At 53.5% G+C, this 21791-nt stretch overlaps 1 protein-coding gene across 1 annotated transcript in view; it reads left to right on the top strand.

The window, feature by feature from the left end:
- Ap3d1 (adaptor related protein complex 3 subunit delta 1) overlaps positions 1 to 21067 on the top strand; it is a 36086-nt gene extending 15019 nt beyond the window's left edge. Inside the window, exons 6-31 of the mRNA XM_057771484.1 lie at positions 545 to 674; positions 3252 to 3391; positions 3477 to 3550; positions 4110 to 4159; positions 5334 to 5383; positions 5805 to 5853; positions 7526 to 7671; positions 7956 to 8335; positions 9142 to 9373; positions 10415 to 10560; positions 10997 to 11138; positions 11636 to 11707; positions 12747 to 12822; positions 12911 to 13098; positions 13386 to 13459; positions 14050 to 14218; positions 15392 to 15463; positions 15858 to 15965; positions 16992 to 17123; positions 17333 to 17380; positions 17854 to 18043; positions 18328 to 18416; positions 18575 to 18660; positions 19006 to 19127; positions 19297 to 19376; positions 19977 to 21067. Of these exons, the coding sequence (XP_057627467.1) occupies positions 545 to 674; positions 3252 to 3391; positions 3477 to 3550; positions 4110 to 4159; positions 5334 to 5383; positions 5805 to 5853; positions 7526 to 7671; positions 7956 to 8335; positions 9142 to 9373; positions 10415 to 10560; positions 10997 to 11138; positions 11636 to 11707; positions 12747 to 12822; positions 12911 to 13098; positions 13386 to 13459; positions 14050 to 14218; positions 15392 to 15463; positions 15858 to 15965; positions 16992 to 17123; positions 17333 to 17380; positions 17854 to 18043; positions 18328 to 18416; positions 18575 to 18660; positions 19006 to 19127; positions 19297 to 19376; positions 19977 to 20072 (3141 nt within the window). The 3' untranslated portion in view covers positions 20073 to 21067. The remainder of the gene's footprint in view (positions 1 to 544; positions 675 to 3251; positions 3392 to 3476; positions 3551 to 4109; positions 4160 to 5333; positions 5384 to 5804; positions 5854 to 7525; positions 7672 to 7955; positions 8336 to 9141; positions 9374 to 10414; positions 10561 to 10996; positions 11139 to 11635; positions 11708 to 12746; positions 12823 to 12910; positions 13099 to 13385; positions 13460 to 14049; positions 14219 to 15391; positions 15464 to 15857; positions 15966 to 16991; positions 17124 to 17332; positions 17381 to 17853; positions 18044 to 18327; positions 18417 to 18574; positions 18661 to 19005; positions 19128 to 19296; positions 19377 to 19976) is intronic.
- The last annotated feature ends 724 nt before the right edge of the window (positions 21068 to 21791 follow it).

Raw genomic sequence — 21791 nt, 5'->3', positions numbered from 1 at the left:
GAGACAGAAACAAGCCCTCGAAGTGGCTGGTGTATGGCCAGGGTGGATGGGACCAAGCAAAAATCAGCCTTGATCCTGCCTGGTGAATCTCAAAGTTCAGTACCGTTGCGGGGAGGGGGCAGAGCCCACTGTCTTATCCAGATCTAGCAGGTACCTGTTGTAAACAGGGTTCCACTAGGACCTGCTATGCCCTTCTGTGGTGGCTGCAGCTCTTGTGAAAGATTGTTTAGCCCGTTGGGTAGCAGCATGGCTTGTGAGGCTTTCCAGATAGTTGCCAGCCCTGTGACTAGAGAGCATGCACGGCTTGCACAGAGCCAACCTAGAGCCTGATGAGATAGGGTACTCCTGCTAGCGGTCAGTGCGGAGACTGTCCTGGAGCAGACTCGTGAAAGCAGTCTGTGGGCTGGCATGTCTAACGTAGGAGGGAGGCTAACATGGAACCTGAGGGCAGCAGGGCCTACTTTAGGTGGGTTGTGGAGGGAGTAAGGGGTGCTGGGCGACTCGCTAGGCAGGTGAGTTGCTGACCACCCTAGTGTCCCTGCAGATGTCTCACACGAAGCCGTATATCAGGAAGAAGGCAGTCCTGATCATGTACAAAGTGTTCCTCAAGTACCCCGAGTCGCTGCGTCCCGCCTTCCCCCGGCTCAAGGAGAAGCTGGAAGACCCAGACCCAGGTTGGTAACAGGAAACTGCCTAGCCAGCTCCTGTGAGGATGGGAGGGTGGGGCATGGAGGGAGGCATCTGTATCCCCACTGCAAATCTCCTTTAATCCACAAGCCACAGTTCACAGAGTGAGTAGAACTTCCCATGGCTCCCAGGGCCTCTCCTCCTGGCCTCAGTGGATTGTCAGGTGCAGCATAGCCTGCTTGCTCTAAGGTCAGTGGAGCCCAGGGGTTCCCTGGAAGCTATGCTGCTGTGCCTAGTGAGTCTTGCTATCTCCCACCTCTGCAGAGTTGACTGAGCAGTGCAGGGTGCTGTGGGCCTTACATCTAGCCCAAGAGCCTTGAGGGGCTGGGGAACATGTAGAGGCTTTAAATGTCATTTGATTAAAATTGTGGTCATTTAGGATTTGAGCTCAGGAACATCTCTTTAACTACTGTGTCCTTCTCGGGCTTGTGCTGCCTGGGGTCCTGAAGCCTGAGACACGGTGCTGTGTCACATCTGCATGTCCCTCAGAGAGACTTGGGAGGAGATAGGGCTGGAAAATAAGGTGCCATGCCACGCTGCCCTGGGAAACTTAAACATACCCAGACTTCCTAAAAGGAGTACACTTTGCAATGGAACAGGTTCTGTAGCCTGGGACCATATAGTTACAGTGACCACACAGCCCAGCACAGGCCTTTGGAGACATGTGCCATGAGATCTCTCAGACTGGGCATTTTGCTCATGGACGAGTGAGTGTTTGTGCAGTTGCTGGGTGGGTTCACAGCAGGAAGTTCAGCCTCACAATCCAGCCTGTAGGCTGTTGGCTAGCAGTCTGTGGATCCAGGTCCCTCCTGGCCTGTAATGGAAGAGGCTCTGTAGTAAGCTTATCCATGGTGGGCTAGGCACTCAGTTCATTTCCCTTGTGGTGTCTTGCTGGTTACCTCAGCTACTTATTTGGCAGGATAAAGTAGGAGAATGAGGTCAGCCTGAATCACAGAGTAAGACCAGAGACTGGGGCTCAGGTGATAGAACACTCACCCAGCACCTGCTAAAGCCTGGATCCCATCCCCAGCTCTACATAGAGTGAGTGTGGTTGGCATATGCCTGGCAGTGGAGGCAGAGGGTCAGGAGTTCAAGACTAGCCTGCTTCCCTGAGACCCTGCCTCAGAAAAAGTAAGCAATGGCTGGGGCTGTGTATGGTGGCACCCTTAGTGGGGTGCTCTTCACGACCCTGCACAGCTGTTGAGCTGCAAGAGGTGCTCATCCCATCTCAGCTCTTGCTGGGGCTTCACTAGACAGGACAAATGGGGTGACTGGTCATCTTTTGCCACTTGATGTTCCCTTTTTCTAGCCCCTGATGCCTTGGGCAAGCCGGAGCCCTAGAGAGCAGTGCTGTCACCCTGGAAGCCTGGGGCTCCCTGGGATGGGGGCTAAGATACTCTCGTGTGTGCTTCTGTGAGTGTGTGTGAATATTCATTCTAAGGCAGCGTGTTCTTTAGCCCAGAGCTCTGTGAACCTTTCCCCCACACACACCCTTCCCAGACTGGGCAGCAGTGGCAAACCAAGGAAACAATCCCACTCAGGTCTGCTTATGTCAGCATGGGCAACTTGAGGATGGAGACCACTGTGAAGTCTCCCTCCCACATCAGTATCCAGTCTCAAGAAAACAGAAAGGGAGGCAGGCGGTGGTGGTGGTGCACCTTTTTTTTTTTTGGTTTTTCGAGACAGGGTTTCTCTGTAGCTTTGGTGCCTGTCCTGGAACTAGCTCTTGTAGACCAGGCTGGTCTCGAACTCAGAGATCCACCTGCCTCTGCCTCCCAAATGCTGGGATTAAAGGCGTGCACCACCACCGCTCGGCTGAATACTACTATTTCGTGTGCGTGTCTATATGCACCACACCACATGCTGGGGCCCGTGGAGGTCAGCACAGGCTTTCGGCCACCTGGGGAGTTCCAGGTGCTTCTGAGCTCCATGGACTGTTGGGAACTGGTCCGGGCTCCTCTACACATGCCTTTAACCACTGGGCCATCTCTCTAGGCCTGCATCATGATGATGACAATGATGTTTTTTTTTTTTTTTTTTTTTTGGTCTTTTGAGACAGGGTTTCTCTGTAGCTTTGGGGCCTGTCCTGGAACTAGCTCTTGTAGACCAGGCTGGCCTCAGACTCACAGAGATCTGACTGCCTCTGCTTGCAGATGATCCAGGTTCAGTTCTCAGCAGTCACGTGGCAGTCCCTTCTGGTGTACAGGCTCTGCACACGTGTGATCCATATGCATACATGCAGCAAATATAAAACGTAAATGTTACTTAAGGGACAGGGCATAGATAAACTGTTTCTGTCCTGAACAGAAGCAGTGTGTCTTCGGAAAAGCGCAGGAACTGTGCCACACGCTGTGTGTACTCAGGTTCCACAGACCCCTGTACCGCATGTTCTTGTTATCCAGGGTATCCCTGTAGGTGGGAAGGCTCCTTTGCTGGGTTGGGGATGTGATTGTTACTCACGGGGATGGTCCCTATAAATAGGGATACCCATATTAACAGAAACAACACCCTGGTTGTAGAACATTCCACTCTTTGCTGATGTGAGCCCATCTTTTGGTCCTCAGGGGTGCAGTCTGCAGCTGTTAATGTTATTTGCGAGCTAGCACGTCGCAACCCTAAGAACTACCTGTCCTTGGCCCCGCTGTTTTTCAAGCTCATGACATCCTCCACCAACAACTGGGTCCTTATCAAGATCATCAAGCTGGTAAGTCCAGAAGGGTGGGGTGTGTGCTGGGCCTGTATCCGCAGTCTGTGGTATTCCAGTGACCACAGAACCCTTGTCCCTGTAGTTCGGCGCCCTGACTCCCCTGGAGCCCAGACTGGGCAAGAAGCTGATCGAGCCTCTCACCAACCTCATTCACAGGTAGCTGCTACTCAGCCACCATCCCTGGGCAGGAACATTGGTGCCACTCTGACATTGACTCCTCTCTATCCTGCCCTTCTTGGCTCACTGAGTCTATTTAATTTTTTTTTGAGGCACATTTCACTCTATAACCCAGTCTTGCCTGGAATTTACAGCAGTCCTCCTGCCTCAGCCTCCTGGGTACTGGGTTTATAAGTGTACACCACTATACTCAGTTTCACCTATACCTCACTTACCAAGCAGTGCATTCATGTTGCCCTTTACCCTCCTGGGGCCCCAGCGCCATGTCATGTCCCCTGGGTGACACAGGAGGAGCTATAAGCAATCATGACGTGCAGGGTTGGGGTTGGAGTGGTCTGGGGCTCAGCCTCAGTCTGGAAGTAGGAGAAGTTGAAAGTATTGGGTTGTATTCCCTGACTGGGAGGACCACAGTAATCACTGTGGTGTCACAGGGTTTTAGAGGGACAGCAGTAGTACTGTTCCCATGGAGCCCAGCAGAGTGATCTTTTTTGTGTGTGACACTGCTTGGGCTGGGTCCTCATACCTTCCTCTCTCTCAGCACCTCTGCCATGTCTCTGCTGTACGAGTGTGTGAATACCGTGATTGCAGGTGAGTGTGCTGACCATAGCCCTGCTAGGAGGGTGCTGGTGTGGGTGGGGGATCAGTCCCCCTCTCGAGCTGCTTCCATGCTAGGAGAGGATGCAGGGGCCTTCTTGCTGGAAGGAGCTGAGGGGCCTGAGCTGTCTAGGACCCAGAGCATCTCCTGGATGAGGTGGTTGGCTCCTGCCCAAGTCCTCTTCTCTGGTGCTGCTGTAAACTCAGGTCTCTGCAGGGCTCATCCCTCAGCCCTTCCTCAGGCCCCTTTGTAAATTTAGAGGTTATTCTCCCATGTGGGGACAGAGCCCAACCTGAAAGGCACATCCCACTTTTCCAGACTTCTTCCAGGCCCCTGCAGCAGAACTGAACTGAGATAGTCATATCATCCAGAGATCACGTAGGAGCAGGGCTTTGCAGGCATAGGGGATTGAGCACTGTCTGCAGCACTCGGGAGGCAGAAACAGGCAGATCCCTGGAGCTGGCTGTCATCCACTTGAGTCACTCCGTGCGCTCCAGGGATTACAGAGGATGCCTGCCTTTACCTTTGTCTCCACACGTGTACACAACACCTAAGATGCAGGACTTGGGCCAAGCGTTCTTGGGCTTACGATTGAGCATGGCTGTTCTGCCTGGGTAGAAGGAGCAGAGGAGAAAAGATGGCATGAAGGTGTAAGCTCCCAGGTGAGGTCTCAAAGTCACAGTGATCACGGGAGTCCTTAGGATTCACATGGCCACCCTTGTGGCTATACCCCAGTGACATGACCCAGCTGTCAGCCACAGGAAGAGCAGCCATGGCTTCTGGAACCCTTCCTGAGAGTCAGATTGTGCTGTGTCCTCAGCCACATACAGGATATGATGTGTGATTGCTGTCATCTGAGAGGTCCCCCAAACCATCAACACTCAGGGTTTTTGCGAAGTCTCGGGGTCTGCTCTGCCCAGCATAGGTCTGCACCTCAGATCCCAGACATGAGCAGGGACTGTGTACCAGTGCTTCAGTGCCCGAGAACTACTCCTGTTTGGGAGGGTGGGAGACCCAGGCTGGATCCCCTGACTTCCCAAGACTCAGCCAGTATAGCTGCCTTCTGAACATGTGGCTGGCTGTCTCAGGCCCCTGTTGGTGGGGATGGGTCATCAGGGTGTCCTTGTCTGACCCAGAGTCGTTCATCTCATCTTCCTTGTGTCCCAGTGCTCATCTCATTGTCTTCGGGCATGCCCAACCACAGTGCCAGCATCCAGGTGCGTCTCTGGGAAGATGGCCTACGCAGATCAACTGAACTGAGGCTTATGGGTGGCCAGGCGTGGTGGTGTTCACCTCCAAGTTTTTTTCTCAAACAGCTGAAGTGTAAAGGAACCCCTCTAGCTCCAGCCTTCCCTCAGGCACCCTCTTTCCCTACTGTACCTCCACTTGCCCTATGGGGACCACATGCAGTCTGCCTGGGCAGCTGCTGTGATCATGAGATACCTCCAACTGGCCCTCAGATCCACTTTGTCATACTGAACAGGGTCCCCAGTGAGAAGGCTGCAGTCACCTGCACTCTTGCACCCAGATGCATGCCCTTGATCAGGACTGTTAGCAGGCTGCAGGGTGCGGTAGAGGGGTGGAGACCAACTTGAGCCCTGCCTGGGAAACCGTGACTAGTGTGATGTTCCTCCTCAGCTCTGCGTTCAGAAGTTGAGGATACTGATTGAAGACTCAGACCAGAACCGTAAGTCACTGCCACCTGCTAGGCTGCCATGCATGAATGCCATGCCTAGAATTCAGAAATCCCAAACCTCGGGACCCTCTGCCCTTCTGCTCTCCTCATGCGTTCCAGCATGATGATTTTGTGGGTTTAGTAGGAGCAATCACCATGGGGAGGGGGCAGTAGGTGGTTGCAACACAGGTACCCTGACAGGTAGGGATTGTGTGGAGACAGCAAACGTGAAAATGATCTCGGCTGGGCTCAGGCTTAGTTGTTTGGGCACACTGGTGTGCCAGACTATAGGATCCAGGCCTACCCGTGCCTCAGAAACCAGGTGGGGCCACAGTCGTCAAGGTCATGCTTGGCTACCTAATGAATTCAAGGCTGGTCTGGGCTCCATAAACCTTGTCTCAGAAATAAAGTAAACAATGTAAGGTCTGCATGGAGCAGGAGACTGCAGCAGGAGAGGTGGGAGTTCAGGGCCAACCTGGCTCACAAAACTAGGGGGCTGGTAAGATGGCTCAGTGGATAAAGAGGCTTACTACCATACCTGATGCCCTGATCCTTCCCTGGACCTCATGTGGCGGGCTGAGAAATGACTCCTACAAATGGTCTTCTGACCTTGGTGCGCACCCCCATGTAAAAAAACAGTGATTGTTTTTCATTTGAAGGAAAGGGAGGCCTGGTGTACGGGTTATCATGTGCACTTGGGAGGTGCACAGAGCCAGGGTTCAGGTCCAGAGACCTCTGGCTAGGTATGCTTGGTCCTCAGTGACCTTCTGCTGCCTTCCTTGTGTCCCACACTACTTCTGATTGGAATCCTTGTCAGTGACATCTACTGGTAATCAGACCAAATGGCAGGCCCAGCTTCCAGTGTCTACTATGGGTCCCCGTCCATCCTCTGTGGACCATAGCATCTCAGCAGCTCTCATGTCCTTGCTGTTGTAAATCATCTCTGGACCATCTGTCACAAAGTGAGGCTTCTGGGTGACTCCCGCTTCAGCCTCTCTTTACTTTTCCACAAGGCCTACTCTGGGCTCAGTTTGGCTAGTAGTGACCTCCTCAAACACACCATCATTGGGGTTCTTTTTTGTTTTATTTTTTTTGACACAGGGGTTTCTCTATGTAGCCCTGACTGTCCTGGAACTTGCTCTGTAGATCCTCCTGGGTTTAAAGGCATTTACCACTACACCCAGCAGGGTTCTTTTTTAAATATACAAATTTTTAAGTTCTTTGTAAGTTTTTGTCATTCGTACTTATGTGTTTGTGTGTGGGTCTGTGCTCAGAAATTTCAGTGCCTGTGGAGACTGGAGGCACCTGATGCCCAGGAGCTGGAGTTAGTCAGAACACCCAGTGTGGATGCTAGGAGCTGGACTCGTGTGCACGGGAGGAGCTGTGCACACTACTGCTGAGCCATCGCACAGTGCACGTGGGGGTTCACCCTGCATAGTTCTGATACCTGTTCCTCCAATTTCTAGAAGGCTATGCCTGTGGAGCATGCTGTGATAGGTGGGGGTACACAGCCTCTACTTTGGCTTCATGGGGGGGCAGGGAATCTCAGAAGTGGCCATCACCTGCAGTCAGCACCAACTGGGGCCATAGTGGCCAGAAATGGTGACAAATTCCCCCTGTTGCACCCATTGACTGTGGTATTCCCCTCAGTATCTGCAAACTAATGGCTACTTGATCTTCACAGTAAAGTACCTGGGGCTGCTGGCCATGTCTAAAATCCTGAAGACACACCCCAAGTCCGTGCAGTCCCACAAGGACCTGATCCTGCAGTGCCTGGATGACAAGGATGAGTCCATCCGCCTACGTGCCCTCGACCTGCTCTATGGAATGGTGTGTGTCACTGTGTCAGTATAGGGAACCTTTGAAGCTTCTGCACCTGGTCACTCCTACCCTGGCTGGGACAGCAACCTGAGCATGCTGGGGTTAGCAGATGACACCTGTCCAGGCTGTAGGGAGTGAGGCCTTAGTCCCTTGGTCAGACATGATACACTTACTTAATGCCCAGTGTGACTTCTGCTGTCTGTGCAAGAAACTGTCCTTCCTCTGCTCATGAAGTCAGTCTCAACTGTCATCTCGTGACTGCCTGTGCTGACCAACCGAGTCTTCTCCCACAGGTGTCCAAGAAGAACCTGATGGAGATTGTGAAAAAGCTGATGACCCACGTGGACAAGGCCGAGGGCACCACCTACCGCGATGAGCTTCTCACCAAGATCATTGACATCTGCAGCCAGTCCAACTACCAGCACATCACCAACTTCGAGTGGTACATCAGCATCCTTGTGGAGCTGACAAGACTGGAGGGTACCCGCCATGGCCATCTCATCGCTGCACAGATGCTGGATGTGGCCATCCGTGTCAAGGCCATTCGCAAATTTGCTGTGTCCCAGATGTCTGCACTGCTTGACAGTGCCCACCTGGTGGCTAGCAGCACCCAGCGCAATGGCATCTGTGAGGTGCTCTATGCTGCTGCTTGGATCTGTGGGGAGTTCTCAGAGTGAGTTGGTGGGCCCTCGGAGGTGGCCCAGTATGGCCTGGTGGAGGGGGCATGTAGGCCATGTGGCTTACAATGACTGTGGAGAGGGTGCCCTCTAGTTCATAGACCATCAACAGATCTGTTTTTCCTAGCTAGGCAGGCAGTCACCCTCGGAGCCAGGCCTCACCATACACTGATTGCAGGCCCATTCCCGCCAGCCCTGAAATTGCCTGGTAGAGCTACACAGAGCAGCTGCTGTGCCCTCATGCTAGGCTCCAGGAGGATGTGGGTGGATATGCCACTTCGCATACCTGACTCAGAGGACGTAGGACAGCTGTGACCCAGAGCAGATGTGGACAACTCCGGCTGTCCTGCAGAACACATTTCTCTAGAAAAGTCACGAAACTTACTTAGCACTTCCCATTGTCCCTGGGCTCAGCCCATGGCAGCCGCATATCAGGCCCCCTTTGAGGCCCCAGTGTGGAGTCTCCTCTCTGAACCCCACAGGGCAGCCACAGAGTGCACATGGATGCCAGAAGAAGTTTATTGATAAGTGTTTGGTTTTGTGGTGCTGGTAATTGAACCCAGGGCAGAACAGTCCATATGAGTCAAACGCTCATTAGCAAGAACAAAGTGGGCCGCACAGGTCCTCTGTGTCTGCTGCTGATGCTCACATCTTTGCCATGCTTCCTCGAACCGTCAGTGGAAACAAGCACCCAACTTTGCACTTTAACTGAGAAGCCTAGACCCCACATCCCTGGCATGGCTTCCTTGTGAGATGGGTCTGTGGGTGTGCCCAGTAGCCTCATGCAGCCCCTTTCCACCAGGCACCTACAGGAGCCCCAGCAAACTCTGGAGGCCATGCTGCGGCCCAAGGTCACCACACTGCCCGGCCACATCCAGGCTGTGTATGTGCAGAACGTGGTAAAGCTGTACGCGTCCATCCTGCAGCAGAAGGAGCAGGCCGCCGACACGGAGGCTGCACAGGAGGTCACCCAGCTGCTGGTGGAGCGGTTGCCGCAGTTTGTGCAGAGTGCTGACTTGGAGGTGCAGGAGCGGGTAAGGCCTGCAAGCTGGGGATTCTGCTCAGGATTGAGACTAAACCTGACGAGGGCAGCTTCAGAGACGATAGTTGCGTGACTCATGCCCTGTGAGCACATCCAGGGCTGGCGTGGTGTCAGTCAGGAGTGGGGGCTGCCTGCTCACACCACACATCTGGCAGGCAGCAGGGCTGCCTTCTAAAGATCCCACAGGTGGCACACCTCCAGCTGAGAACATGTCCGTGTGAACTTAAGTACCCACACAGCTAGGTCTGGAGACCTGTTGGTCCCCTACTAGCTCCTTGTCCCAGACAGAGCCAGTAGATGGGAGGAATTTTCTCCCCTTTCCAAAGTGGATTGTTGAAGTCTATCCTAGCTCTGCCCATCAGGGACTTGGGGTCCTTGGACAGGGATTGTGGTGTGGATGAGCTTGAGAGCCAGCCTAGGAGGTAGGCAGTGCCCTGCTACTGATGTGGGAGAGCTGATTTGGGACCCCCTTTGTTTGTGGTGGGGTAGACATGTGCTGTGACATTGAGTCATACCCAGCCTGGGACAGCAGATGGCCCAGGTCCAGGGCTGACACCTGGGAATTGGGACCCAGTGGCCAAGGTAGAACCAAGGCTACTCCTCGCACCCCATAGTAATAAAGGTTCTCAGCAAACCACATGCCATGAGGCTTCTGCTAGGTCGCTGGGGACCCCTTGAGGAGGTCAGGAGTGGGTACTGACCCATCCATGGTTGAGGAACTGACCCAGGCTGAGCCCTGTGAGAAGTAGGGACCCACACTGAGCCACACTTTGATGTTGTTGGGATTGATGGTGCGGCATGGTAGCAAGGACTGCCTAGAGCCAGCACTGGACTGAGTGGCTATAGGTGGCCCCACAGAAGGTGACATAGCTGAGCTCCTCCTGTTCTGACCCTTGTGGGACTTGTCTCTCCCTGTCTTGAGAGAATGAGACATGAGGCCTGTGGCTGAGCTAATGGGAGATCACTGGCTGCCGAGTTCTCCCATGGCTTAGTGGCTGTGGGCAGGCACCCCACTCTGTTGCTGCTCCCCTAGGCATCCTGCATCCTGCAGCTGGTCAAGCATGTGCAGAAGCTGCAGGCAAAAGGTGTGCCGGTGGCTGAGGAAGTGAGCGCCTTGTTCGCTGGTGAACTGAATCCCGTGGCCCCCAAGGCTCAGAAGAAGGTCCCAGTTCCTGAAGGGTGAGGATTGGGGACGTGGTAGGGTGATGAGGCTACAGCCACTGAAATGGTTCCTAATCTAGGAAATTGGGTAGGGGTTTTCGTGCTCCACGACCTGCCACCAGCCAGGGGAACAGATGGCCCGGGGGCTAGATGGCCTGACCCTGCTCTTGCTCACTCACATAAAACCACTCTGTCTTGGTGCTGCTGTACTGCTGTTCCCTGGTCCTCAGGGAGTACCCTGCTTGTTATGGTCCTGCCAGATTCCATGGTACCTGTCCTGGTCTGCTGTTTCCTCCCAGGCTTCCTACCTTTCCATCTCTGGGTCTTCTCTCAGGGGTTGTGGCATCCTGCCTTGCCTGGTCCCTTTGGTGCTGTTGTTGAGAGATGTCACAGGTGCATGGTGGGCCAACACAGAGGAGACCAGGCCAATATGTGACCCCTCTGTACATCCCAGCCTAGACCTGGATGCCTGGATCAATGAGCCACCTTCGGACAGTGAGTCTGAGGATGAGAAACCCAAGGCCATCTTCCATGAAGAGGAGCCAAGGCACACACGGCGCCGGCAGCCTGAGGAGGATGAGGAGGAGCTGGCGCGGGTGAGCAGACCTTTTCAGGAGTACCCAGCATATGGCAGAAGCTCATCTTGGGATCTTTTTACAAAGAGTAGCTGATTCTTAGGCCTAGGAACACCTGAGGCTCTGCTATTTGGCCAGACACAGCCTGTGACACAGGCAAGAGGACACTTAGGTTCTACCTTGTCCTCCTGTTCAGAGCCCTCTCATGAGCCCCTTTCCCGGGCCCTCAGTAGGAACACTGGAGTGGGCTTCTGAGCCTGCAGGAATAGGAATGGTGGGCAGGAGCTGTGACTCAGGGTGGGGTAGACCCAGACCAGTTCTGCTCCCAGGAGCCCAGAACCTCAGGCAGTCTGCCTGTTTGTAAGCACTGCTCTTGGGAGACAGGCCTACCTGAGAGCTCTGCCTCTTGAGGTGGTCCTCCTGTTTTCTGCTTTGATCCTTCCCTGCCCACCTGGGTCTTGGGAGATGGACAGGCACTTTCCTGACATATGTGCTCATGTAGAGTCCTGTCCCCACAGCGACGAGAGGCCCGGAAGCAGGAGCAAGCCAACAACCCTTTCTACATCAAGAGCTCCCCGTCCCCACAGAAGGCAAGTGGTGTCCTTGAGCGTCCCCCCACCACCTGCCACACTGATACCTCCAAGAGAGTAATGTAGTTATGGCCATACCTTGGGGAGCAAACTGTATGTGTAGTCCCAGCTACAGCTAAGCCGAACTGCTCTGTATCCTGGTCTTGGTCAAGAACCTGGGTGATCTAGGTGGGGTCTGTCTAGACTGCCTTGAGATGGGTGCTCTGCCCAGCTGGCCCATTGTACCCACAAGAAGTGCTGGCCTCCCAGCCCATTGCAGTTTCTCAGGGCCCTAGGAAGTTTCACCTTTTGTGGGCAGATCCTACAGTGGTATCAGAGTCACTGGTGACAACGATGGCCAAGGAGGGAGAGTTCACAGCACTCCAGGGAGCAAAGGATACCTGAGGTTAAATGTGTAATAGTTTCTCATTTTAAAAAAAGCAAGGATTGGGGGCTGGAGAGATGGCTCAGCGGTTAAGAGCACTGACTGCTCTTCCAGAGGTCCAGAGGTCCCAGCAACCACATGGTGGCTCACAACCACCTGTAATAATATCTGATGCCAACTTCTGGCCTGCAGGGACACATGCAGGCAGAACATTGTATACTTAATAAATAAATCTTTAAAAAACAAAAAAGCAAGGATGGGTACTAGGACTAGGACTCTGTAGGTGGAGCCCTTGCCTAGTATGTTTGTGCCTTGGGTCCCATCCTCAGCACCACATAAACCAGGTATGGTCACCGGTATTCAGCAGACAGACAGAAGAAGCAAAAATCTAAGGTCGCCCGTGGCTACATACTGAGGTTGGAGCCAGCTTAAAGTCTGTGTCCAAAAAAGTGATAATCATGAATAGTCCTAGGTATAAAAGTTCCTTCCTGCCCATAGCCTAAGACATCACGTTCCAGGGCTATGGACCCAGGTCCCCACCTGTCTTTATGGAACCTGGAGCACATGAGTAATGTTCCCCTGTTGTGTGGAGGGCCATCACTCTCCAACACACAGCATTCCCCTTTCTGCCTTGTGAGTCTGAGCCACACTGACACCCTGTGGTTCCTCCTTCAGCGATACCAGGACACACCAGGCGTAGAGCATATTCCCGTGGTACAGATCGACCTCTCAGTGCCTCTGAAAGTTCCAGGCAAGTGTCTCCTTGTCCTAAGTTCATGTGTGGGACATGACGGGGTTCTGGGTGTCCCTGAGCTCTGGCCATCCACACGTCCCCACAGGCATGCCCATGTCAGACCAGTACGTAAAGCTGGAGGAGCAGCGGCGGCACCGGCAGCGGATGGAGAAGGACAAGAAAAGGAAGAAGAAGGAGAAGGGCAAGCGCCGCCACAGCTCTCTGCCCACAGAGAGTGATGAGGACATCGCCCCTGCCCAGCGCGTGGACATCGTCACCGAGGAGATGCCTGAGGTCAGTCCCTGCCTAGCCCTGTCGGCTTGTCTGTGTCCCTAAGAGGCTGACTCACTCTAAGCTGGTGACTACAGTCATCTGTCACACAAGCCTTCAATGATGGACATGATTTTACTCCACTTTCTCCACTATGTGAGCTGGCAGCCACAGCCTAGTACCTTGGGCACATATAGGTATGGGCATGACTGTCCAGACATATTCTGTTACTTGAGGCAGAAGTGACAGGAGCCTCCACCAGGACAACATGGTTGCTAGTTGACTGAGCCCTGACCCCTCTGTCCCCTCAGAATGCTCTGCCTAGTGATGAGGATGACAAAGACCCCAATGACCCCTACAGGGCGCTGGACATTGACTTGGATAAGTAAGTGATGGGCGAGGAACAGACTGAAGACTGGGTGGGGTTGCTCTTAGGGTGGCGAGGTCCCGATTCCCAGGGTGCTGAGAAAATCCTTGGCCATGGTGGAGGTACTGCATTGGTGGCTCAGCATAGCACCTGCTGCGTGAGCTAAAAGGCCTGAGCTCAATTCTCCAGCGCTCATTGAAAGCCAACCCTAGCACCCGAGGCAGAGACAGCAGACCCCTGAGCTCACTGGCAGCCAACCTGACTGTGTGAGGGAGCTCCAGGTTCAGTAAGAGAGAAACCCTGCCTCAAAAGATACAGTGCAGAGTAGTGGGAAAATGCTTGGCACTGACCTCTGCCCACCACATGACTGGATGTGTGGGCTGGCATGCCGACATCCACATTCCACATGGGCATGGGTATGTGCTGTACACATCCAAAACGTGGGAGAAAGCACTGGGATGCTTGGGTGTGCAGGGAATAGGGCCAGTGCTCCCAGATCAGATCTGTAGTTGTCATGGATATCCATGGAGCCTCAGGATTTGTAGGGCCAGCAGCCCTGAGGGTGGGCCCCAGCTCAACCTGGTGACCAGGTCTTCTCCTCCCCCAAGGCCCTTGGCTGACAGTGAGAAGCTGCCTGTCCAGAAACACAGGAATGCTGAGGCTGTGAAGTCCCCAGAGAAGGAAAGTGTCCCCACTGTAGAGAAGAAAAGCAAGAAGCCCAAAAAGAAGGAGAAGAAGCCCAAAGAGAGAGAGAGAGAGAAGAAGAAGGACAAAAAGGTGCATGCCCTGGGGCTCTGACTTGAGTGCAAAGCTAGGGCTGCGGAGTATGGGGTTCCTGCCAGCCGAGCCAGGGGGCAGAGCAAGAAGCAGTTATGAGGAAGGGAAGCCAGAAAGGCCATGCACAGCGAGCTGCTGGTCGTAGGCTAGGCTTCTACAAACAGATTGTGTGCTGGGGGTATGGGTAACATCTGGAACCCAGAGCTGTGCACATGCTACATGGGTGCTTACCCTGCCACATCCACAGGCTGCTTGGTTTTTGTTTTTTGGTTTTGTTGCGATAGGGCCTCACTTTATAGCTCTAGTCATCCTGGAACTCACTCTGTAGACCAGGCTAGACTCAAACCCAGAGATCCACCTGCCTCTGCCACCCAAGTGCTTGGATTAAAGGTGTGCGCCACCACCACCCAGCTCCCAGGCTACTTTCTTTTTTACTTTTTCTTTTTTTTTCTTTCCCCTCTTCGTTTTTTAAGACTTTTGTGTGTATGCGTGTGTGTCTGTGTGTGTGTGTGTGTGTAACAGCCCTGGCTGTCCTGCAACTAACTGTAGACCAGGCTTGAACTCTCAGAGATGCGCCTGCCTCTGCCTCCTGGGTGTCCACGTTGCTTTTTACATTGTATTTGGAGACTATAACTAGATCTCACTGAGTTGTCCAGGCTGGTCTTGAATTTGGAATACTCCTACCTCAGTCTCTTGACTAGCTGGCTAGAAATAGATTTTATTTGTTGAGTGCTGAGATCAAGCCCAGGATCCCACCGATGCAAGGCGGCCTCTGAGGCATAGCTCAGTGTGGTGACACTTTGGAGACTGCGTATCATTCTCCTGTTTAGGCTGCACCACCATGCCAGCTCTCATAAGACTGAGGGAGAAGGATTCTCCTGACTTCTCCCAGTTTGAGCTACAGTCTGAAAACTGAGTTGCTTTGCCGTGACCTCACTCCAGTCACCGCTTAGCACAGCACTGTCTTCCAGAATGCCTGGTGACTGTGGTGCCATCTTGACTGAGGTGATGCAGCCGAGGACCTGTGTGGGTCCAGTCAGAACATAGCCCGAACTTGCCATGCTACATAGCAGTCAGACGGTCTGGGGCAGGGAGGCAAGAATGGCAAGCAGAGAGCATCCTTGCTGCTGGCACTACCTGCCTTTGCCTAAAGTGCTCTTCTTGTGGCTTCAGGGCGAGGACTTAGACTTCTGGCTGTCCACCACTCCACCACCTGCTGCTGTCCCCGTTCTTGCCCCATCCACGGTAAGTGCCTGCCCTTTGTGTCCTCAGAGGTATCACCTATGCATTTCCACAGGGACCAGTGAGCACCAGGCATCTCCCCTGCAGTCCTGGAGTTACACACAGGTACCAATAAGTGGAGTCCAGCCCAGTGGGATGTCCCGAGTCAGGCCTGGGTCTGCTATCCAGTGGGATTCTGCTTAGCAAATCTCAGTGAGGCAGAGGGGTGGCCAGCAGGACTTTTGTCCACAAGGCATCCTTTGGAGAATATTCCAAACCCTCAGGACGGCACCGGTTAGGTGGGACTCAGAGTTCCCTTTTTGCTTCTTAAGCTGAAATCCTCTGAGCAGTCAGGAGAAGACAACCCCGTACCCCACCCTATCCCTGAAAAACCATCCAGACCTTCCTGGCTTTACAGGAAGAACTTGCTGTGAGTACTGTCACCCTGGCTAAGGACGAGGGTGAGGGACTCAGGAGAGAGGAGCTGGAGGACGAGGAGGACAACATGGATCATGACCAGGAAAGGGTAAGGCATACAGTACCAGCTGCTTCCTTCAAGTGGCTGTAGCCCTCATGCTTGAGCCTCTAAAAGGATTCTGGTATTTCCAGAGCATTTTCTAAGCTGTGCAGCCACACCACCATCTCATTCCAGAACCTTCCATCACCCTAGTAGGAATCCTTACCTCGTGAACAGTCTGTCCCACCCCTTCCTGGTCCACCGTCACCCTTGAGTCCATTTGCTGACTCTGGATTTGACTGTTCTGCATGTTGGCTGCCATGGAGTCCCACATGAAGTGGCCTCTGGCGTCTGGCTCTCTCACTGACAACATCTCTGATGTTCCCCCCCCCTTTTCTTTCTTTCTTTCTTTCTTTTTTTTTTTTTTTAGATTATTTTAAGCCAGGTCTGGTAGCAAATGCCTAAGAAACTCTGTCTCATCCCTCGCCCTCCTCCCACCCCCCAAAAAAGATTTTAGTTGTGTGTGAATGTTATTTCATGGGTCCTGGGATCTGAACTAAGTAAGGTCTTTGTGATTGGGCAAGCACGCTTAACCACCAAGCTATCAACCTAGCCCAAAGCCCCATGGTTTGTTTTGTGTGTGTGTCTGTGTGCGTGCATGTGTGAGACAGAGAATTCAAACTCAGAGATCCGCTTGCCTCTTCTTCCCGAGTGCTGGGATTAAAGGCATGTGCCACCACCGCTTGGCCACCCCATGTTCTTGAAGTCTCTCCATGCTGGTGGCTGTTTGATACTTAAGTGTGTGATTGGACCTCGTGCTCATGTCTGTCAACCATGTGTAGATACTGGGCCATTTTCCCGTCTCTGTGAGCACTGTTTCTGATCTATACTGTGCATTCCCCACGTTCCGAGTGACGCCTGCCATTAATCTATTAGTCACAAGGTTCTAGTGTCTGCCAAGCCTGGCCTCCAACCCCAGTGACCTGTAGGATTCCTGGCTTTGCTGTCCCATCTCTCATGTGATGTGAAGGGAGAGAATGATGACAGGCTCCCTCTTGCTGGAGACAAGGGGCCTGAGCCCAGACTCTGCTTTAGAAATCATCCCGGCACAAGAAGAAGAAACACAGGAAGGAGAAGGAGGAGAGGCCACGAGACAAAAAGAAAGCCAAGAGGAAGCAGGCAGCGCCGCTGGAGAATGGTGCAGCAGAGGAGGAGGAGCCCATCCCGGTGAGCATGCCCGCCACCCTGCCAACTCAACCTTAAAACCTGGGTTCCATTCGGAGAGGTCCCAGAGTCTATGGAAGCTGTGCTCTGGTGGGAGCCGTGACCAGCATCGTCTGGGGGCTCTTGGTCTTTATGAACGTGTCCCTGTCTCGAGATACCCACAAACGGCCAGGGTCCTGTCACCACAGCTGATGTCATCTCTTCTTCCCCAGCCCATGTCCAGCTACTGCCTTCTGGCTGAGAATTCCTACATTAAAGTGGTAAGTGATACTGGGCTGCTGCAGGGAGGGGGGTCATTGCTGGGGGAGCAGCCCACCACACGAAGCCTTGCAGGGCTGACAGCAGCAATCAGACTCAAAGCTCAAGTGGCCTAGGCATTGCCACCAGTGTAGGCCCACCATGGCCAACAGCCCAACCACAGCTGGAGAGCCCAGTATGGCCAGGTCACCTGAGGACAGCATTTCTAACAGAACAAAGAGTGGCCATGGTAACATACACATTGGGGCAGAGGCAGGAGAATTGCAAGATGAACCAGGATTACATTGCAAGACTTTGTCTCAAAGACTCAAAAAGACAAGGGCTGGGGTGTAGCTTCATGAAGAGCTTAGTCTGAGGGTGGGGTCCTGGGGGGCCACAGGCAGCTTTCACATAAGAGTCACTGTCCTTGATCTTCACTGGGAGCTTACTCCCCTCAGCGGGTCCCTGGTGCTTGACCTTGCCCTTGCTCATGCAGACATACGACATCCAAGCCAGCCTACAGAAGGACAGCCAAGTGACCGTGTCGGTCATCCTGGAGAACCAGAGCAACAGCTTCCTGAAGAACATGGAGCTCAACGTGCTGGACTCGCTCAACACCAAGATGGCCCGGCCGGAGGGCTCCTCAGTGCATGATGGTGTGCCCGTTCCTTTCCAGCTGCCCCCTGGTGAGCCCACCCATTGACCCTAGGATTCGCAAAGCCAGCTCTGCTCTTTATGCTCTTGTTACCTGGGCTCCTGCACAAGGAATTTAAGTAGAGCTCCTGGCGACAGCCAAAGCCACAGGCCCCAAGCTGCTTGCTGGGCTTTCCCTGGGACAAGGCTGGGATCTGAGGCCAGCAGCAGGAGCCCATTGTTTCTGTGACTCTGCAGAATCCTTGCCAGCTATGACGCTCTAGAGCCAGTGCTGACTCAGACCCTGGGCCCCACTGAGTGCCTTGTCTCCCATCAGGCGTCTCCAATGAGGCCCAGTTTGTGTTCACCATTCAGAGCATCGTCATGGCCCAGAAGCTCAAAGGCACACTGTCCTTCATTGCCAAGGTATTCACTGGGGCCCCAGGAACCATGGTCAGTGCTGAGGAGTCCACTCTACTCTGGGCTTCGGCTCCTTTGCCCTGCCCCAGTGGATGTCAGGCGTCCCAGGAAAGGAAGTGCATGTCTGGAAAGCCACCCCACAGCTGCGGCTTCTCTTCTCACAGGACGACGAAGGGGCCACCCATGAGAAGTTAGACTTCCGACTGCACTTCAGTTGTAGCTCCTACCTGATCACCACGCCCTGCTACAGGTGTGTGTGCCTCCACCTCTCCAGAAACACCTCCCTGGGCAGGGAGGGCACAGGGGCGGGGGCAGCAGCTGGGTGATGCTGTGTGAGGTGGAGGTAACATGAGTCACCTTCGACTCCTGATACAGCCTGCCGCTGTCCTGGGTGCTGGTTTCTCCTGGGCCCCATAGCATTGCAGAGGCCTCTCTGTCCCCAGACGACTGTCCTGTGTGCCAGTTTCTGATGGTGTTATATAGCCCAGGCTGTCTTGGAACTTGAAGCAGTTCTCCTGCCTCCATATTCCCATCGCTGGGGTGACAGGTCTAGTACCCAGGCCCTGCCATCACCCTCCATTCTGTCCTCCCACAGCGATGCCTTTGCCAAGTTGCTGGAATCAGGAGACCTGAGCATGAACTCTATCAAAGTCGATGGCATTAGTATGTCTTTCCAGAACCTCCTGGCAAAGATCTGTTTCCACCACCATTTTTCCGGTAAACAATGTCACAGTGATATCGGTTTCATCCCACAAGTGTTGCAGAAGCCAACCCTGCACTCCAGTCAGTCCCTTCCTGCTCAGGGCCTTGGCCTGCAGCCCTCAAGTGCCATCCCAGCATGGAATTTATAGCCCTGGAGAGGGCCTGATTCTCCCTTCTGTTGCAGTTGTGGAGCGAGTAGACTCCTGTGCCTCCATGTACAGCCGCTCCATCCAGGGCCACCATGTCTGCCTGCTGGTGAAGAAGGTGAGGTTGTAGTAGCACCTGCTGCTCTGTGGCCGACCAGGGCAGTCTTTCGGGAGAGGCTGAGCCTCACTGTCCAGGGCTGCTTAGACCAGTTAGACCAGCTCCCCCCCCCAACTATATCCACCCCCACAGTTACACCAATCCCTCTCCCTGCTGTGCTAAAACCTACTGTTGGACCAGGCCCCCATCTGGTGAGCACAGGGCAAGAGGAAGGAAAGGCTCAGCATGGTCTTAGGCCCGTGACTGGTGAGCAGTGTACTGTCCACCTGCCATCCATACACTCTGGAGGCAGAGTTCCTGAGTTCTAGGCCAGTTGTGGCTACATAACTTCAAAAAACTAAAGTGAATGCTGGATGGTGGTGCACACCTCTAAGCCCAGAACTCAGGAGGCAGAGGCAGGCGGATCTCTGTGAGTTCGAGGCCAACCTGGTCCAGAAGAGCTAGTTCCAGGACAGGCTCCAAAGCTATAGCGAAACCCTGTCTCAAAAAAGAAAAAAAACTAAAGTGAGGCCTAGGTCCCGGATGAGGGGAGGAAGGGTTGGTATTTTCAGCCCTGGACCACCTCCGGCATGGGCAGTATATGCATATGCTGTCCCCTAGGGTGAGAGCTCCGTGTCGGTAGATGGGAAATGCAGTGATGCCACGCTGCTCAGCAGCCTGCTGGAAGAGATGAAGACCACGCTGGCCCAGTGCTGAGTGACAGAGTCCAGGATGCCCGACAGACCACAGACAGATGTGATGGGTCTTGCCTCTCCTCTCCTTTGTCATGTGTACTGTCCCCACACCCAGCATTAATTTAATGCCACCGGCCTCCACTGTGTGACTCTGAGGTCCTATGTTGCATCAACTTATTTTATTATCCTTTTGTTATTCTGACCCGCACTCCTTTGGCAAGAAAGGCCATTCCAATTCCAACCCTAGCCAGCAAGGGACTCCCAGCTCCACTCCCCATTCTTGAAGATGGCTGTGGGGACTCCAGGCTGGTGGGCCTCTGGGTTTTCAGCAAACGGTGGGACTGATGTGTCCACACTCTTCTGCCCCCATGCTGCCTCTGGAGGAACTCTTCCAGCTGCTGCTGTCCCCAAATACCCTGACTGGTGGTGTCTGTGGAGAGGTGAGCAGGCCAGCTATTACCACATTTCTTGCTATTGTCTGTGTGGCCAGATGGATGAAGTGTGCTTGTGGGTCAGCTCAGCTGCTGACAGCAGGGACAGCCCTTTGATTTTCTTCTGTTCAACAGAATTCTGGTGGGATTCTGTTGAGGAGGTGGTCAGTGGATGAGTGCAATCCATGCCCCTCAGTTTGTCACTACACATCATGGGTTTGTCTCTGCGCTGTGCCACAGCTGTGGAGGCCGAGTGCCTTGCAGTGGAGAGAGTGTGCATCCTGGGAGCATTCGCTGCTTACCCAGCCATTCTGGGCAAGGTGAGGGACCCCAGCCTGGACACTCCCTATAGCTGGGTAGCTGGGCACAAGCTGAGCCTTCCTCATTGGTGGTGGTGGTCTGCAGACATTCTGGCTCTTCCTTTGAGGACTGCTGTCACTTCAGCATGTAGAGTACTCCGTCACCGACCCCAGTGACCCTCCAGCTCTATGATGTTCCATGATTGATTTGCTGCCGACATTCCCGTGTAAAGAGAGATATATCACGCTGCTGATGATCAGTGTCACAATGACCAATAAAGAGTCGCAAAACACGTTTGTGTGTTTTGTCCTCACAGTACCCGAGAGCAGTCCCCAGTGTGCCATTCAGGCTCCTGGGGCTCAGATGAGTTCCCTCAACCTCCACCCGTGGGAGCTGTCACCTACATTTTTGTATATGTGCTCTAAGTACTGATGTGTGAGTGTGCATGCAGAGAAGACAGTGTTGTCTGCCCATTACTCTCCACTCACACGTACTGGGATTCAGACTCTGGCCCTTAGGCATCTGCAGCAAATGCTACTGCGCACTGAACCATCTTGCCATTTCTCCTTTTTTTAAAAAAAGAATGTAAAATTATGTAACCAGGCAGTGGTGGCACGGACCTTTAATCAATCTCAGCACTCGATCTCTGTGAATTCAAGGTCAGCCTGGTCTACAGAGTGAGTTCCTAGACAACCAGGGCTACACAGAAAAGCCCTGCCTCAAAACAAAAACACAAAAATTAGGCATCTGTGTAGCATGTGCACATCCTGTTTCCTGGCACTGCAGCTCCAGGTGGGTTGCATGCCATCCCACACTGAAATGCCAGGGCCTCTGCAAGTCAACCAGGACTCTTGTCTTATGAGCCACATTGCCAGTCCCCAAGGCCCTTTTCTTACCAAACTCATGAGGTTGTGAGGTGGAAACAGGATCTTGGGTTTTAAAAAACATTTGGTCCATCTCAGCTGCTCACTGTCACCTTGTGTGGGGACAAGCAAAGAAGTCAGCTTTGT

This window comes from Chionomys nivalis, chromosome 6, assembly GCF_950005125.1.
Source record: "Chionomys nivalis chromosome 6, mChiNiv1.1, whole genome shotgun sequence".
Taxonomy (NCBI): Eukaryota; Metazoa; Chordata; class Mammalia; order Rodentia; family Cricetidae; genus Chionomys; species Chionomys nivalis.
This window is presented reverse-complemented; position numbering and strand designations above follow the sequence as displayed.